Source organism: Mchenga conophoros, linkage group LG9 (genome assembly GCF_057382185.1).
Source record: "Mchenga conophoros isolate Kocher_MC1m ecotype Shallow Benthic linkage group LG9, M_conophoros_male_GT1.1, whole genome shotgun sequence".
Lineage (NCBI taxonomy): Eukaryota > Metazoa > Chordata > Actinopteri > Cichliformes > Cichlidae > Mchenga > Mchenga conophoros.
This window is the reverse complement of record NC_140534.1, coordinates 31,229,821-31,249,085: the sequence shown is the minus strand read 5'-3', so window position 1 is coordinate 31,249,085 and position 19,265 is coordinate 31,229,821. Positions and strand designations below refer to the sequence as shown.

At 39.6% G+C, this 19,265-nt stretch overlaps 2 protein-coding genes, 1 long non-coding RNA gene and 1 pseudogene across 3 annotated transcripts; 2 read left to right on the top strand and 2 right to left on the bottom strand.

Annotated features, from left to right (window-relative positions):
- The window catches only part of LOC146567570 (sialoadhesin-like), a 163,886-nt pseudogene that overhangs the window by 77,809 nt on the left and 66,812 nt on the right, over positions 1 to 19,265 (top strand).
- LOC146567578 (uncharacterized) lies at positions 7,442 to 8,665 on the top strand. Its single transcript, XR_014893952.1, has 2 exons — positions 7,442 to 7,561; positions 8,397 to 8,665. It is a non-coding gene; the product is annotated as an uncharacterized LOC146567578 (long non-coding RNA).
- LOC146567577 (uncharacterized) lies at positions 8,775 to 10,536 on the bottom strand. Its single transcript, XM_085287522.1, has 2 exons — positions 10,161 to 10,536; positions 8,775 to 9,271 (listed from the first exon to the last, which is right to left on the bottom strand). Exons 1-2 carry the CDS (start codon positions 10,418 to 10,420, stop codon positions 9,001 to 9,003), a joined length of 531 nt encoding a protein of 176 aa, XP_085143648.1. The 5' UTR covers positions 10,421 to 10,536; the 3' UTR covers positions 8,775 to 9,000.
- On the bottom strand, positions 12,689 to 18,118 carry LOC146567576 (myelin-associated glycoprotein-like). The gene is made up of 8 exons (XM_085287513.1): positions 17,730 to 18,118; positions 17,302 to 17,328; positions 16,578 to 16,652; positions 15,951 to 16,334; positions 15,307 to 15,606; positions 14,934 to 15,203; positions 14,525 to 14,606; positions 12,689 to 12,884 (listed from the first exon to the last, which is right to left on the bottom strand). The coding sequence occupies exons 1-8, from the start codon at positions 17,731 to 17,733 to the stop codon at positions 12,803 to 12,805; spliced, it is 1,224 nt and encodes a 407-aa protein (XP_085143639.1). The 5' UTR covers positions 17,734 to 18,118; the 3' UTR covers positions 12,689 to 12,802.

The following is a 19,265-nucleotide window of genomic DNA, read 5'->3' as shown; positions in this document are numbered from 1 at the left end:
ACTTATTCAGAGAAGAGATGATGGGTTCTACGGGTACCTAACAAGACAAAAGCTCCAGCATCTCTCGCCATCTGATGCTGATGGTGCCAGGCAGGAGTTTACAGCCGTCCTAGGCACTGCCATCAGTTATGTCCTGAAGTGGTTTGACTTTTCAGAAGAAAACTGGCTTTTCCACCTGCAGCCCCTCTCTCTAGCATCTGGGAAGATTTCCTTTGATGACATTGAGAAGATCATTGAACGGCTTCACCTGGCTGGCAGGTAAGAAGAAAACATTTGCCAGTGAAATGATAAACCATGTTTTAATAGTATTGATGGTTAAAAATAAACAAATACAATTGATAGATAACATATATAAATAAAACCATAATCATTAACTTTGTTTGGAGTGTATATATATTAATTAGAAGTGAGCTCATTGTCAGTCTAAATTATGATATGTCTTGCTCAGAGTTTTACTCTGCAGTACTGAAAGACAAACAACTCCTAACTGCAGCAAGAGCTAAAAAAAAAAAATACAAATGGAAAAAGTAGCCTGTTTCCACATAATGTAGCATTGAGCTTGAGTTCATGAGTTTGTTGGGGTTTTTTTTACTTCAACTTTCAGCTACAGTCAAGGCCTTTGAGGCACAAATGTTGTGTTTACAGGTGTTCCACAAACTTTTTTTGCACTTTTCTAATTGCACTAAATGTGCACTGTTACAAGAATGTTTTTCTTTCTATTGTTTTCTATTAATTTATATAATTTTAGGTTAAGCAGGACAGAGTTCTTTGTGTTAATTTTGTCATTTTGCACAAAAAGTGAAGCGTACCAGTCTTTCGTTTAGGAAAGAGACCTATTTTATTGTGTTAATGTTGTCATTTTGCGTTAAAAATAAATGGATAAATGATCATTTGTTTCCCATGTGTTCATATCACAAAGAATATGCATCTACTTAAATCAACTTCAAGTCAAATGGTTAAAAAAAAAATTTCACACTCAAAAAAAAGAGCTAAAAAAATTCACCACACAGGGAAGGATGACGACAATTGGGTCGCCCGGCCCTGGCCACTAGGTGTCCCTTATTTTTTTTTCAGGGAGTTGGCAACCCTAGCTACGCGTACTCAGCTCTGAAGCTGTGTCAAAATTTGCTGTGTCTTTTTTAGATTTGGCGTTTATGATTCCTGACTGCTGCTCAGTTTGCTCATCTGATGGTTATGCTGATATTTTGTTATCATTATTTTCATCTACCCCTGATTTGGCTGTACCTGATGACTGTTCTTTCTGCTCGGTTGATGGTTGTGCTAATATCCTGTTATCTTTTTGTTCTTCTATTCTTGATTCTGTTGCTCCCATCAAAATTAAGCACTCTAGAACCTACTCTCATTGCTGGCTAAATGATACTACGCGTGCCTTACAACGTGTTTGTCGCCGCGATGAGAGGAGGTGGAAAAAAGATAAACTTCAGCTTTCTTATGACATGTTACAGACAGTTTCAAACTGCTGCTAGAATGGCTAAGGCATCTTTTCTTTCCAAAGTCATTCTGGCTAATGGTCACAACCCCCATATGCTATTTAAAATTTTTCATTCTGTTTTTAATCCCTGTCCTGATATGCCTTTACTGTATTCACAAGCTCTTTGTGAGCGTTTTCTTTTTTAGATGAGGTTTCATCCCTTAAGCTTTCCTCTTCGTCTGCCTCTTATCCCGTCTTTTCTTCTGAGTGTAATTCAACTTTTCATCAATTTGAGCCCGTGTTACTTTCAACTCTGAAGCAGCTGGTTGATCAACTGAAAAACACCAATGCTCTGTTTGATATTCATTGTTAAGGGCTGCTTTGATGTAATTGGACTGAGCATTCTATCTTAATGAATTTTTCTCTACTCTCTGGATCTGTCCCACTGACCTTTAAGCATGCTGTAGTCCAGCCTATTCTGAAAAAAAAAGAATCTTTATTGTTATGATCTTTTGAACTATAGACCAAACTCTAAGCTTCCGTTTCTGTCCAAGATCCTGGAGTGACTAGTTCTTTCTCAGCTTCAGGCGTATTTAGACGCGAACAACATTGCAGAGAAATTTCAGTCTGCCTTTAAGCCATGGCATAGCACTGAAACAGCCTTGCTTAGAGTTCTCAATGACCTTCTTGTAAGCACTGACTCTGGACGCTCTGTGGTCCTGGTTTTATTGGACCTTTCCTCTGCTTTTGATATGGTCGATCATAACATTCTTTTACTAAGACTTGAGCATACTGTGGGTATAAGAGGCACTGTCCTCAACTGGTTTAAATCTTATCTTGCTGACAGGTCAGTTTCTCGGTTAATTTGGGCAACTTCTCATCTTCCTCGGTACCTGTGCGCTGTGGTGTGCCTCAAAGATCTGTATTAGGACCTATTCTCTTCTCACTATATCTGCTCCCTCTTAGAGCAATTTTTGAGAAGTATAATATTGCCTTTCATTGCTACGCTGATGATATACAGATTTATTTTGAGATTACTGACAATCTTGCTATGTCTTTTCACTATTTTCGTGAATGCATGCATGAGGTTAAAGATTGGTTCAAGAGTAATTCTCTTGTCCTGAACGAAAAGAAAACGGAGATCGTGGTGTTCGATAGTAAAATACCCCACGTGTGCTGCTCTGATGCCTTTTGCTAGCTCCCCTTCTGATTATGCAGGTAATTTGGGCATATTACTGGATAGCTCATTTAAATTTGACAAGCAAGTGTCTGCTGTTGTGAGGTCTAGTTTTAATCAGCTGTGCCTCATTTCTAAGGCAAAGCGCTATATTCCGCACAATGACCTGGAAAAACTTATTCACACATTCGTGACTTCCAGGTTGGACTACTGCAACTCTCTTTACATTGGCCTTTCCTCCTCCCTTCTCGTTAGATTGCAGACTGTCCAGAATGCGGCGGCACGCCTTTTGACAGGTAGTAGGAAGTTTTCTTCTATCACTCCTGTTCTTGCTGGTTTGCACTGGCTGCCAGTTAAGTACCGTATTCAATTTAAAATTCTACTTTTCACTTACAAAATTTTTAATAATTTGGCGCTGAGCTACCTCAATGAGCTTCTTAGGTTACACACTCCTGTCAGACCACTGCTACCCAACTTCTTCTGGAGCAACCTCGTTCTCGGCTGAAATCTCGCGGCGACCGTGCGTTTGCTGTAGCTGCCCCAGTCTTATGGAACAACCTTCCTGTTGCTATCTGGGCGTCTGACTCTATGCCACTGTTTAAATCACGGCTGAAGACTTATTTATTTAATCTTGCTTTTCCACCTAGTTAACATTTGGTGTGCGTTGGTACATTTTTTTGCGTTATGCTTGTTAACTACTTTTATATATTATGATTGTCAAGGTTTTATAATTGATACGTGCCATGTCCTTTCTCTTTTCCCTCCCATCTCCTTTTTCTTATTTTATTTTTTGTCAAGCACCTTGGTATACCCTTGGTTTTTTAGTGTGCTTTATAAATAAAGTTTATTATTATTATTATTATTAAGTGACCAATCACCTTCTCCTGACGTCATCTGCTAACTCGAAAAAACAAACGCCTTCAAAAAATCTACTTCACTTGCGAGAAGAGAAACTGCCCCTGTAAGGACAATATGTATAATGCTTACCATTTATTAAAGAAAGGTATCCTGAAATGCAAAGAAGTTCCTGGATCGGCGGACAGAAGCGGTTTCTCTTCTCGCAAGTGAAGTATATTTTTTTAAGGCGGTATTTTTCAAAGGTACAAAAGGGGGACATCACAACAATGTGATTGGTCACTTGCAATGTTGAACCTGGAACAACATTTATTATGATGATGTGGGAACAATACCAACACAAGGATATCAGATCGTCCTTTTTGGAAGACATGTATACCTATATACCTGTATACACTATATATCTATCTGCATTGAACATACATACTATAACGTTCCCGTAGACTCTTAAGCACGACAATTTTTGCCCTTACCATGGGTTATTAAGGTAGTACAGTAACAGGGCAGATAATGCTAGGGAGAGTCCTTCCAAACACCTCACTCTCCAGCTCCAGTAACTAACAGAGGTGGGACCAAGTCATTGTTTTGCAAGTCTCAAGTAAGTCTCAAGTCTTTATCCTCAAGTCTCAAGTCAAGTCTCAAGTAATGTCAGGCAAGTCAGAGTCGAGTCTCAAGTCACTGGTGTAAAAGTCCGAGTGAAGTCACAAGTCTGAAATTTTGAATTTCAAGTCCTTTCGAGTCTTTAAAAAAAAAAACGAAAAAAGCATGTTGCAGTTATGCTAAATGTAAATATTAGACCATGTAATTTTTAAATCTGTGTTTTTCTCAACACATGACAAAATAGTGAACTTAGAAAATATACACAAATTGTGAAATTGCACCTCTTTAAAATGCAGCTCAATTAAACCTAGCTCCAAGAATAATTTTCACCGACAGTTCTGAGATAAGCTGCATGTTATTCTTGGATGCGGTTGTAGGACCGGCTTTAAAATCGCATGACAAAAATATCATACACATTAAAAAAACTGCATCACCAACGTAGCCTGAACAACATTTGCTAGTTAGATGAAGTCAGCTATCTCATTGTAGCATATTTATATGCATATTTATAATCATACGGTTCTTGGAGTGAGTGCACACACTCATGAAGTTTAGTAACTTCAGGTCACTGCAACAAGCCCAGGTACAGTTTACCGCCGGATGGGTACAGACCCTTGAAATGCACCGTGTAGAACAAAAGACCATCGTACGTATCATAAGTTTACCAGTCTCACAAATCGTCTTCATAAATACACATTCGTTAACCGTTTATTAATAGGACCTTTGAGCTCAATGGTAATTAATTAGCAGTGGAAATAATTTCTGGTAGCATCACAGAAATGTAGCAGTGACAATAATATTGTATGCTGTAATCGCACTGGGCAATTAGTGATACAAAACAACTGTTTTATCCTGTGAATAAAAGTATATGTTTTTGTCAATGTACCATAATAACAGAGGCGAAACGCAATATTGTGTCAGGACAATTCACTATTTATGCACAATAAACACAATAAATAAAGGAGCATAGCGCGACAATTTCTGTTCAGCGCCAGACTTGCTTGTAACCTATATCACCAATTATGTTATGAAAATGACGTATTAACTACAACAGAAGACTGACCTTTGTGGGAATGCTTGGAGCAGACTAACCTGTGAGCTGGAGTGTTCTGGGACGTTATATTTGATCTTTGAATGGCTGCAATCCAGGCCATCCGTCGCCTGTTTGTCAGTGCCAAGAAACATCATGTTTCCGCTGCTGTTATCATTTTGTACATAAAACATGTTAATTTAAAATCAGGATAGTGTCGTGGTTCCGGGTCATTTGACCAAGAGTTTTGAGTTTACTTGTGTTTTGGTGACTGTTGTGTATTATGATTTCAGTTAAACTGGTTAGTTCTGAGTTAATTCTTATTAAGTCTCTGAGTTTAATTGTAATCAGTTTAGTTCCTTGTTTATTAGTTCCTTGTGTCTTGTGCTCTGTGTCCCTCTCTGTGAGTTTGCGTTCCTTCATTTGCCCATATGTGTATTTATGTCAGCTTCTCCCTTTGTCCTGCGTCACAATCTCCCTCATTCCCTACTGTGTTTTCTGCCTGTACCTTAGTTACTAGTTCTTTTTTCATCCAGATATAAAGCTGTGTTTTGAGTTTAGTTCTGCCTTTGAGTTTAGCATTTGGGTACAATCCTGCCTGCCGCACACAGTAACACATGCCAGATATGTTTCTAAATAAAGTTCATGTTGTAAAATAACTCCAATAATGACTTTAAAATACTGAAATACTCACCTAAAACAAACAGGGGAATCAGAAACATGCCGACTGCCTCCATGTTCACAGACAGGCTACTCTACTGCCTGGATTAAAAAAAGAGAGATCATTTCACGTATGGAGCTGTAACACTGTGCTTAATATTTTTAAAGCAATTTCATAATAAAAATGTTCCTTGTCCATTCATACATTCCTTTTTCTTGTAGTTCTTTCTTTTTAAAATATGTTGAAATATATTTTAAAAAAAGCCTCTGTTCCAAGTCCGCTTGCATCTGCCAATCCCTCGCAACCTTCAGCGGGCCCAGGTCTGAGGTTGAGGGGCTTGTCCTTGGCTTGTCTCCTTCCCGGACAAATGTTGATGAAAACTGACGCTCCTCTTGGTTCTTGAAAGGTTGAGCGTTGATGGATTTTCTTTTGCACTCCACTTTCTCAGCTAGAGACCTGAGAACCTGGTTGTGTCTCCATGTGTATCTGCCCTGAGTAAGGCTAGTCCTACAACTAACCAAGATGTGCTTGAATGTTGCTGGGACTGTACACAGAGGGCAAGATAGGTCCTTTCAAAACCACAGCTGCAGATTTATTGGGGAAGGTAGCACATCGTATGTCGCTCGGATGATGAAACTTAGTCTATTAGATTCCACGCCCCAGATTTCACTCCATGAGAGTTTCCTCTTTTCCACACGCTCCCAATTCACCCAGCAACCTTGTTTGGCCAGTGCCACGGCTCTGGCATGTCTGGCTGTTTCCTCCTGTCGACGCACCTCCTCCACCACCATTTTTCGACATTCGGGTACAGATGCCTGTTGCCACCGAGGTGTTACTGCGCCAAGACCAAATCCTCCTCTGCCCTGTTGGACGTGACCCATCACGTCAAGATGCCGTAGAGCGGATTTTGCCTGTAGCACAGATGTGGCTGGGGTCCACTTCCTCCCCGTTGCTAGGGTGGGATCAGTGCCTCTCACTATGGGGTCCCGGGAGTCCGTGAGTGACATCGCAAGCCTCACTTTTGCACATTTAAACTCCTCAACCAGGCTAGGGACAGGCAATGACAGTATACCGTTGCTGTAGAGTCCAACACTGCTGAGGCATTTGGGAAGTCCGAACCACTTCTTAACGTAGGAGCTCACTAGCCTCTCTAGTCGACTGGCATGATTGAGTGAGACCTCGTACATTGTCAGCGGCCACAGTAGTTTGGGTAATAACCCAAACTGGAAGCACCAGAGTTTCAGTTTCCCTGGGAGTGCAGTGTTGTTAATCCGCTTGAGGTCATCAGCCAAGTTCTGCCTTACGGTGTGTTCACACCGAACGCGATGGACGCGAATAGAGCGTCAGGTTTACATGTAAAGTCAATGGAAAGGCGTGATGACGCGCGATTGCGGGTCCCGCGAAAATTCGGAAGCAGATTTGCGTCGCCAAAACGCCAAAACGCGTGAAACGCGCGTCAGTGTAGCGCGTCTGGCGCGTTTGACTCGCGAATAAAACCACGCGCGTGAGTTTTTGTGTTGCATTTTGTGCATACGCGCGTTTCGCGTCTACCGCTCGAGTTGGAAAAATCTGAACTCCAGCGTCAAATCGCGCCGCGACAACCAATCAGGAGCCTGGTGACGTGGCTGTTACCTAGGTCAAAGGGGCAGATCCAGCCAAAGCCTTTCATACTTCAATGGAGGGGAAGGCTAATCAATGCGATAGCAAACAACTCGGAGCTGTACAACACCAGCTGCTTTCAGTACCGAGACAGGAATAAAAAGGACCGAGCTTGGAGGAAGATATGTGAAGAGATCGGGCAACCTGGTAAGTTCATTCATTTCTCTTTTGAAAGTTTTCACTGACCCGGGGAAGCCGCACAAAAGCTAGCAAGCCACCGCTATTTTCCCACTGACGTACAAATACCGTTCTGCTTTTATGCATGTTATCATTTAGGAATATATTTTATTGTTTATTAATAAACAGCACACAGTGGTCCCGCTGTTCATCCGTCACTGCTTTGCTTTTTCGCTGATTTTTTATTGCACAGTACAGCATTGCATTCTGCAGCCTGATTGACAAATCTCCTGCGCTTGCCAAATTTATCACGTTTGGTTTTGATAACCATCGCGTCCAATAGAAAAAACAGCACAAAAACACCCATAACTATGAGCCTCATTCGGAAATAGACACCTGCACCGTGAGGGAAAAAGGCGCACGAAAGTGGCGGGCAGATGAAGACAAACCGCGGCATAATAATACTTTTACGTTTTGCAATCTACAAAGGTTTGCACTTTGAGAATCAATTGTGAGAACTGTGACCAGGGGCTAGTTATTCTGAGAACCCCTGCAATAAATGAGGGACCACTGTCTACTCTACGATTATTATATCGAACCTGTTAACATTTAATACTGTATTGATAGAACCAACTGATTCTGCAGCAGAGCATCCCCAGTCCCTGAGCTCCTGCTGCTGCACCCACAGATATGTACAGCAAGCACTGATACCTTTTTAGTCGGTGGGATTCCCTTGTGATCACCTTTACTAAATATCTACAACCAATCTGATTATATCCGGTTATTGTTTTTGTTTTTTTTCAATGTTGAAATTAAAATCTAGTAGCAGCCTTCTCATTTCTTTGTGTTTTGTGCTGTTTTACAGGCCCACAGAGGAGGACGGCTCCGAGGCAGATGAGGGACGGGTCCCAGGACGGTCCATCGGCGGTGGAGCTGGCCATCCTGGAGTCCCTGAAGAGGCCACACCAGTCTCCAATGGAGCATTTCCTCCTCAGCCTTGTTCCTGCTCTGGAGAGCAGCTGGTCCTTTTTATTCCTGTCTCTCTGTAAATTCTTATATTTTATATATTTATGTTTAATGTTTTTCTGTTTGAGACTTTTAATATTATTTCAAATAAATGTTTATAATGACTAATGTCTCAGTTCTACTACACAGCAAATGTTGGCACACGACTTGACACATGTAGAATTTATTTCATATTATACTAATGACAAAACATACTGATACAGTGGGATTCAGAAGTTTGGGCAACCTTGTTAATAGACATTATTTTCCTGTATAAATTGTTGGTTGTTACAATAAAAAATGTCAGTTAAATATCATACAGGAGACACACACAGTGATATTTGAGAAGTGAAAAGAAGTTTACTGGATTTACAGAAAGTGTGCAATAATTGTTTAAACAAAATCAAGCAGGTGCATCAATTTGGGCACCACAAAAAAGAAATGAAATGAATATTTAGTGTATATCAATGTGTGTGTCTCCTATATGATATATGGGGTGCCTTTGTCTGGATGTGCTTCCCATCCAGAGCTGCACAGCACAGAGGAAAGTTCCAGCGCTCCTGGAATCCCTCTGTGATGGAGCGCCAGTCTCCAGGTGAAGGCACAGCCATGAAGTCGTCCACTAGACAGTCCCAGATGGACGTCGCTGCCTGGGGGGTGATCTGGCTCACCGTGGACACACCGACTCTGAAACTGAACGCGATGGTCCTGAAGGAGTCCCCGGTGACAAGGAACCTGGACAAAATTGTTCAAAATCAGTATTATGTGTACTGCAGTTACAAAATACATCATTCAAATTCCAAAATACTTTTGTGATGTCAGATTTAAATCACAAAACATGAATCTTACATAAAACCTTTTGTAATTATAAGGATAATTACAAAATGTATATTAGATAATATCTAAAACAGTTGTGTTTTGTTTTAACTTTAACATATCATAATTTGATTGGTAGCAACTTTCACAACTACAGTGAGCCAATCACTCACAATTCCTAAACATGTCAATCAGGTAGGAATGAAGTAAGACATTAATAGAAATAAAGAGTTGTATGTTGACATGTAGCCCTTTCCTTGCTTAAATCATTAATATTTTTGAAAAATTAATCTGTGATAAGACATAGCTTATCAAGATAGAACCATGTAACTAGAGATGAACCAAACTGTTCACAGTTTTATCTAACTCTGTTTTAATAAAGGCTGTGACCCCTGCTATAGAGTCTGACAGCTGCAGGGATTATATACAAATATTCAACTATCCCAGAATTAAACCAGGTCTAAATAAAAAGGAGTGAGTATCACTACAAGGTTAACTCAGTGGTCCTAATGCTACAGTTTGATATCAGCAAACACCGAGCGCATACATTGATAGGACACCACAGCCATGCTATCATGCAAACATTGATAACAGCATAAATCGAATTAAATCGGGACTTGATGAGACCTTCTGAGTATCACTAGAAATATTATAAAGAGTCGTCTCTGTACCACAGTTTGCTTTCAGTAAACACCGACAGCATTCACTGTTAGCATAGCACATCCATGTTAGCAGTGTATAACTGGATGGATTAGCATATTAGCACAGATATCAATAAAGGACTACCGTATTAAATAGTTTTACTAACCTCAGGCAGACGGACAGGCGCTCTGCAGGTGGGATTGAGCGTCTGTAGTTGGTGTCTAGGCGGGCAATGCTGGGACCGACGAGGGAAAGCAGGTCCTCAAACTGGCCGACGGTGATAGCGCTGGAATCGGCCGTCATCCAGGCGCAGCTCCTGGAGCAAGTGGTGAAACTCACCAAACTGCTCATGCCTCTGGAGGACCTGATGGACCCAGGTACGGCGAGGACGTCTTTTACGCTGCTGCTCTGCTCTCCACAGTACATAGAGAAGGGAGACTCTCTCTTCAAGCGCTAGCTCGATAGCTGCCATCTTGCAAAACCAGGTCTGGCACAACTCCCTCCCACATTCCTCCCACATTTCCGGTTCACGCGCGTCAAAATATGATATTTTGACGCGCGATGGATTTTTCTTGGACACGCGTTGAGACGCGAATGTACACGCGTCAAATTAGGGGCGTTTGGGGCGTTTTATTCGCGTCCATCGCGTTCGGTGTGAACACACCGTGAGGGTTTCCTGCCATTAAACCAGCCACACGTGGAAGACCATGACAGTCATCTGTTGCTGATCAGCCTCTTCTGAGTAGCTCCTTAAAAGAGGAGCTGAGCCTCAGTCGATGCTGGATCGTTAAGAGAAATCATTTAGTTCAGTTCCCAGCAAGTGAGTGACAGTGTTTCCGGAGTGAAGTGTGGCGTGTACTTACCGGTTGCTTGTTGTTTTCCAGAGTGTGCCAACACAAGTAGAGGGAGTTAAGCACTTTGTACATATACACCACGAGGAGGAAGGAAACTCACCACTTACACTAGAGAAGTCACAGCACAGGAATATGGAGCAAGCACAAGGGGAAAAAGAAACTCACACATGGAGGATTGTTTTACTTATCGTCATTGTCATTCACTGTAAATAAATTCAGAGTCCTGTGTTTCAGTCCTGCATCCACACCGCCCTTGACACATCTGGCATAATTATTTTAAGGTTGCCAATACCAGGAGCCACACACTAAAAATAAAAATGATTCATAATTTGGGGCATAATCAGGAGCAAAAAACAACAACAACAACAACAACAAAAAATAGAATGTAGCAGGGAAACTGAAAAGTACCACGCCAAAGACAATGGGTCACGCCAGAACTTCCAGCAACATGCCCCCCAATCCAACAAGTACCCGAATCCCAGGAAAGGGCAGCAAGTAGTGGTATAGGGAGAGGCAACACCACTCTCCATGACCAGGTGCCACAGTATTTCTATGTATCATGGTGACTTGTTATGTCGATTAATAATAATAATAAATTTCTGCTACATCCTGGTAGGATTTCTACTGTGCTTTAAATACTACAGAAATGCTGGAACTGCATTTTAAAGTTATCAGACTCAGTAAACAGTTAAAAAAAATGTACCCTTTAAAATAAGCATGTTTTAGAAAAAGAATAGAATACCCACTTTATTTTCCATTCAGAACACACACCAGTTAATGCACATCAGAGGAAAGTATCAGTGCATTTACTCACCATCAGACTGCACAATATGGTCTTTCCGTTTTCATGTATTGGCCTCCTTGACTGGAGACCATTACAGAGGCTGTTTGGGTTCCCCTGGCAATCCTCCTGGGACTTCACAGCCTAAACTATGTTACTCTGTTTGTGACGGGGGGAACCGATCCTTGGGGTGGACCAATTTCATCAAATTGTAATGAATATTCTCTAGATCAGACATGAAGACAAAGAAACAATCCATTTTCTTTTTTCCCCCTCCAGTATTCAGTCACTCTCCATCTCACATCCAATTTCCAATCAGAGAGGAGATTACTCTGACTGAAAGCTTGTTGTTGAAATCTAAAATAAACTGAGGTTCACACAAACAGGTTGTCTTTATAAGTTTTATTTACCTTTGCAGAGAGGTCAAACAACAGCACAGACAGCAGTCTGCATGCGCTTTTTTTTTTTTTTTTAAAAAGCAAGTGGAATATTTACAGAGAGACAGTATCTACCTCCCATGTTCACAGAATACATTCAGAAAATTGTGTATAAATGATAATTTATTCACCAATATGTGGTTTAAAGATGACAGCTAGAAAGGATTAATTACATTACAGCTTTAAGAGAAAAGATGAACATAGACTATTAGACAAAGAGTGGTCAGTGGTTTTCTACACCAACCCTCTTGAATATTAATTTCAGGGAATTCCTTACTGAAAGCGTAAAATAGCAAGTACAATATTTGAATCAAGTACACAAATGGATTTATAAAATAGTTTGATTCATGATCTCCAGATAATTGTTATAATGTAGCTACATCTTAATTTCTCCCTAGGATTAATCCCCAGTTAGTTTAAGAGCTTAAGCTAAGTTGCGTGACTGGCAGATCAGACATGTCATACCGAAATGAACTGAATGTGCCTGTAAAACTAACCAGACCTATCAGAAACATTTGGCCATGATATTTTGCTCTGTTTAGTAAATCTCACTCTAAAGATGCAAAACTGAACAGTTCAATTTTGGGAAGACAGCACCATCTCTGTACTCAGAGTATGATGGTCATGTACAGCTGTTGAACAAACAAACTATAAAGAATGTAAAAGATTCTACTAATTCTACAACATTGGAGTGAATTAAGTGATATTTTACAGTGGAGTTTGTCCTGCAGACACTTTAGTTGATGTGTTGTGATGTGACTCTGCTCATCTGACAGCTTTCTGTCTCTGGATTGTTGGAGCGACTTGATCTGAACCAGCTGAGGGATAAAAACAAAACAAATGAGAAGCAATAACTACTTAGTATATAGTTTTAAATCTCCCTGTACAACTCATGCACTTAACACACTGTTTACTGCAACAGTTACACCCTTCTTGCATATGTTCTTTTTCAGCTATTTATTAATAAGTGACTTTTATGTATATATATATATATGCCTATATTGTGCTATTCTTAGTTAGTGTATTGTCTGTCTCTGTTAATGTTTGTTTATAATGGAGCACTGTAACGAAAAATAATTTCCCCTAGGGATCAATAAAGTATTCTGATTCTGATGATTCTGATTAAATGAGCAGAGGTGGGAAATAATGAAGTGCAACTCTTTATGTATGTGCGTATTTTACTTAAGTAGTTTTTTAATTAAATCTTTTTTACTTTTACTCCCTAAATTTTACAATAAATATCTGTACTTTCTACTACTATAAAACCACGTGGCATAGTCAGAGGTTAAAGTAGGCTGCAACTTAGTTGTTCTCCACGCCTCCTCCTCTCTTGCTCCTCCCACCCTTCTGTCTCTCTTTCACTTGGCCATCTCTCCAGGACGCACCTGCTGTTCATCACCCTCGTTTGGCACCTCGACCCAGTCAGCAATCACCTCGGAAGTTATATAGGCTGGGGAAGAACTGTGTGGTGCAGGTTGTTTTTTGTCCTGTCATTCTACACTATCTTTCTAGGTGTCGGAAAGGTCCAATTACATGTTTGGTCTGCCTGTGGCGTTAAATTGAGTGAGTAGACGGGCCCGTGGGCTCCGTAAGTGTCTCCCCGTGGTGAGGAGTGAAGTGGGAAGTGCCTCGTTTATTTGTTTGGGACTTTCGTCCCATTAGGTTACATAAAGGACAGCCGAGATTAATATGAATTATGGCTGATAATGAATTCCACCTTCATACCAACAGTATATGGCATAATATAAATACAGCATAAACAGTGTACTGTCAGTATAGAGGATGGAAATCAGTCAGGACAACTCATGAAACATTGACATACATCTGTTTAAATTTAGTTGTGTAAATCCACAAAAAGCAGTAAACCTCAGAGCAGCAGTTAAAACTGGAGCTCTCAATAGAAATTATTCTGTTGATGAATTTTTTCCCCCCACACTGAGCCACTCCTTCTTAGGGTTCCCCCACCCTCTGAATCCGACTTTAACCCCTGAATGTGCTCATTTTCCTGTTTAGAGGTAAACCCACCGGTTACAATGTGATCAACTGAAAATTTAGTTATTTTTAATTTTCCTTCTTTTTCTCTGCTCATGTTCTACTTAACTGATACTGGCAGAGATAGTTTATTTCAGTCTAATACCAAGACTGAAATAAAGTTTGTATTGCTATTTACCAATATAATGTTATTATTACATTAATATAGCACATTGTTCATTTAGCTTTGCATAAAAACAGGTAGTAAAAAGGTTCTTCTAGGAGTTCATTTTACATTCTTACTTTGAGTATATTTCAGAGCCGGTACTTTTTGACTTTCACTTTTACTTCCAAACAAGCGGAATTGGCATTTCAACTTTTACTCAAGTATGTTTTAGCACAAGTATCGCTACGTCTACATAAGCAAAGACTCTCTGTGCTTTTGACACCTCTGCAAATTAGTGTATCATAGAAACATTTTTCTTACCACTCAAACATGCCCAGTGTGCTCACAAGCATTATGATTCCCACAGTCTTCACTATAGTGTAGATACCATCCAGTGTTTCAGCTGTAATGCAACAGGATTGTAGAGCAAAGAAAAACTGTAATTGACAGAATAACTGATTAACAGTAAATAAAAGTTTTTAAAGTGAATCAAAATCATAATTTTGAAACAAGGCTGAAAAAACCCATGAAGAAGGATCTTTAAAGTTCATTAAACTAAATTCAGTCTCACTTAAACACATTTCCTTCTCTCCACTGTGGTAAGGTATGATGCAAAGACAATTTAGCAAGAAGGGGGGGGGGGGGGGGGGGGATAAACACTTTATACACTTTGATGATTGAATTCATTTTAAAAAAATCAAGCTAAATGTTAGCTGTGACTGACTTTTACCTTCACAGTAAGTAAGAGTTAGATGAATCACTCCTGATGTCTGATTACCCAGATCATTAGTGGCCACACAGTAATAAACTCCTCCATCTGTTACATTGAAGCTGTAAATCTCTCCTTCAGATACTTTCACAGCTCCATCTCTGCTCTTCTTGAACCAGGTGAAGCTGCTGACTGGAGGTTTGGCTCTGCTGGAGCAGGTCAGCTTCACCCAGCTGCCTGCTGACACCAAACCTGATGGACTGATGGATGCTGAGGTGTACTTGGGAGCATCTGAAGAAAAGGAGTGACACAGATTACATTTGTTACAAAGAGCTGACTTCCCATAAATCATGATATGTTGACAGAATCCAACAACAAACTCTAATTGTCTTACATGAAACACTGAGAGTCTCTTCTGTCTCTGCTGTCTTGGTGTCTTTTCCTTGGTTCACAGGATATCTGGCAGAGCAGCTGATCTTCTTTCCATCATGTGTGTCTGACAGAGTGATGTTCTGCTGGATTTTAGTTGTAAAGCTTCCATCTGTGTTTTCCTCTATTTCGTTAGCAGAGTCTTGTTGGAGATTCCAGGTGAGTTGAGGAGGTGAGTGTGGACAGGGAGTGAGAGCTGAGCAGGTTATAGTGACAGACTCCTTCTCCTTCAGATCACCTGGGATTGTAATCCTCCAAGGAGAATCTGTGGTTTGACAACACAAACATCAATACTACAGAGCAGACTGCACCTCATACCAGCTTTTAAAATCTTTAAAAATCTGTAAAATGCAACTCTTAAATTCAGATGTTTAGAAATGTAATCAAGTACTCAGAATAATAACAGTGCACAAACTGAAATAAGAAAGTAGAAATGTCCACTCAGTGGACTCCGTATAAAAATCATTATAAGTGTAATATACAATTATCAAATTGAGTTTAATTTTCATTGATAATATTAATGAAAATTAAAATATTAAAAGTAAGTTTTTAAATGAGTGTAACTATATTGTATAATTATCTTATAAAATAAACTTGAAATTTCTTTACCCCTGACTGTTATTTGAAGAGGATCACATTCTGCTGTTGCCTTGAATGGTTCACTCTCTACTCTGAAGAAGTATGTGTCTGTGTATGTGGTGGTTAAATTAGAAAATAGAGTTGTGCAGTCTCTCTGACTCAGGTTCCCAGTAATACTGATTGGATAAATCTTAACTGCTGCACTACTGTTGAAGATCACATTGTTTGGATTTTTGCCAAATTTGGGTCGATTTTTAATCCACACTCCAAAGATTTTTCTTGGGCTCTTAAATTTCTGTTCGTCTTTGGGTCTGAAGCTACATGGGATTTGCGAACAAGATCCACTCAGTGCTTCCAGCTTCTTTGATGCATTTATGAAGACTGCTGCTTCATCAGGACAATCAGCCAAAGTACCTGTAAATACAACTGAATAATTATTACATTAACACCCTCATTATTCTTCTTTAAACATTATTAAATGTTCATCAAACTACACTTATACATCCTAGTAAGTCACTGAGATTTTCATATGTAAAGTTTTAACAGATATTCCTGAGGTGACAGCCATTTATCCTCCACCATTTAAAAAGTTGGATTCATTGTAAAAACTCAGAGTAACAAACATTAAAGACAGTGATCATATATAAAACAGCTCACCTGAAAGAAAGAGGACAATCAGTAACATGCCAACTGTCATCATGTTCAGATTGAAGTTCAGTGGAGCTGTGTGCACTGAAAAACAATAACAAAACACAGAAAACTGAATTCATACAGATAACAAAACATCAATAAATACCCACTTAACATGTTGATGCTGAATAGCCATCAGCTGACCCCCTTTTGTTTCTTGTCTTGGTTGAAAAACAGCTTCAAAATCAAACTTCTGCCGACACCAAAATAGCACAGCAGTAAGTTTAATGTCTGCTGAACATGTTTTTGTAACTTTGCTTGGATGTTACTGAAAGTAAATCTTTATGCTGGTGGTGTTTGTGACAGTGGCTGCATTAAGATGCATGAAACTGGATTTTTTAAAAAAGTTTTCTACATACATGTAAAGTTCACCATTAAACAAAAGGCCCGATTAATAAAAAGGCCCAGAATCTGCATGTAGATAATCAATAATGATTTTAAAGTGTTTATCTTTAGACAAACAACCATTTAGTAACCAAACCAGTTGTGAATCAAATGTATTTTTTAAAAAAAGACATGTGTTTCCCTGCTTTCAATATATACTGCAGTCATAAATGTCTCTTCCTCTGAAATAATACTGCTGTTTTAAACATGATTTCTGGCTAACAATACTGTGTATCTGTATTAGATGAATTACAAATTTAAAATTTAATTTAAGAAGGAAAAAACCAAACACGAAAGGATCTCTTACCTAAGGAGCTCAAGTGAAGTCTTGTAACTGTAGAATGAAATGAAGCAGAATTACAATAAAACATGAACTAGTTGCTGCCAATGTCAGAAGAAGAACTAATGAAACACCCAAAGACTAAAACAATGTAAAAAGTTTCTTGTCCTTCCTGATTATGTTCAGCAAAAGAGGAAGTTACTGCAGCAGTCTTTTTTTCTGCCACTCACTTGTAAGTTTAACCTTTTAACAGAACTGCACAAAAAGTAACAGACAACGTACATGCTGTTTAGAAAAGTGCAGTTTTTTTGGGATGCAAAGTGAAATATGTTCTTATAAATTAAGAACAGTAGCGGTTATTGATACGGGCGACACGGGCGGTTGCCCGGGGCAGCATCGTGGTGGGGGGCGGCATCACGGGCATCGGCAAAAAAACAAAAATAAATTGCTCGTACTCATTCTGCCCCGACATCAGCCAGCGCATATTGGGAATGTCATAGGCACCTATTGGTTTTCTATCGCCCATTTGCTGGGAGTAAGGGCGCCCTCCGTTTGCGAGGTGCGCCTGCTGCTTGCTGCACAGGGAGGAGAGGGCGGGGCGGTGAGGGATTCACTGGTGGCTGGAGCAGCATCTAATAACCAACTCGCAAAATAAAACAAAATAAAAACAAACCAATAAACACGAAAACACCAGACATCATGATACAGACTTATAATTTGCACCGATGTTTTTTCGAAATTCTGTACGCGAAAAGTGAGCACGAGAGCCCTCGGTGCGCCTGCTGAAGTCAAAGTAAACTTAAACCCCGCTACATACAGTCCAGTATGTAGAGAGACGAGACGACGAGGCTCCAGTTACAGCAGTGCAAGTAAACAAACAATAAATATAAGAAGAGTAAGAAAATAAATATACACTTTAGGACTCGTGGTAAAGGGATCAATAACAATTTAAATTTTATAATTTACAGTTTGCTGTTTTAAAGTCTCACACACAACCCGTCGAAAGGGAGGGGGGGGGGGCTGCTTCCAAATAGAGCACATTTCATTCATAGTGATGTAAATCCAAGCCCATTATCTATTCATGATTTGAATCCTGGGTTGTGTGCACTGTAAGAAGTCATCTATAGAATTTACCCAATAAATCTGAGGTAACAATTTGCATAGACTTTTTTGTGGTAGATTTAGTTCAATATATTGTGTATAAAATAGCTTCAATAAAAAGCTATGGAATACTTAATTAAATTGGGTAAAATTTACCCCATATTTATGTATACATTCAACAGCTACTTACTCATTGAAATGAGGTAAAATTATCTCTTGTTTGCTAGTTGGTAATACCTGATAATTACTAATAAAATTTAATTATTATCAGTTGATAAACATTACCTATTCATATAAGGTAAAATGTACCCCCCCAAAAAAGATATTCAAATGGTTCATCATCTCAATGTTTTTATTCCATAAAAACACAGAATAAAGTGCAACACAACAGCTAATGCAGACAACACTTTCAAAGGCCACTTAGTCCATTTTAAAAGCCAAAAGCACATACAGAAACTCTACGAGGTTGTTTCTGTGCATGTACGTTATCAAACATATGTATAGATAGAACAGAACACTAACACCAACATTCAATAGTTTCTGTGCTTGCTGTCAGCTCCATCAAGCTATGTCTGGACAAAATATCCTCTGGGAACAAGAGGGGAAATGTGTGTGCATTGCATAAGCTTATTTTTGAGGCCGTGGACCCTTTTCAGTAGTTTCGTACCGTCAAGTTCCAAAAAAGTTTTTGAAAAGTGTCAGATGTGTTCTTCAGCTCCTTCGGAGCATATATCAGTCCCATCAGCAGTACACATGCCTTTGTTCGACTTCCACATCCCTCCATCACTTGGTTTCCCTCAATCACAATGAACACATCTGATGGATCCTCCTCAGCCATGATGTTGTGGATCACAATCACCTTCATCATATTGTCTGTGTAATCCTCACAT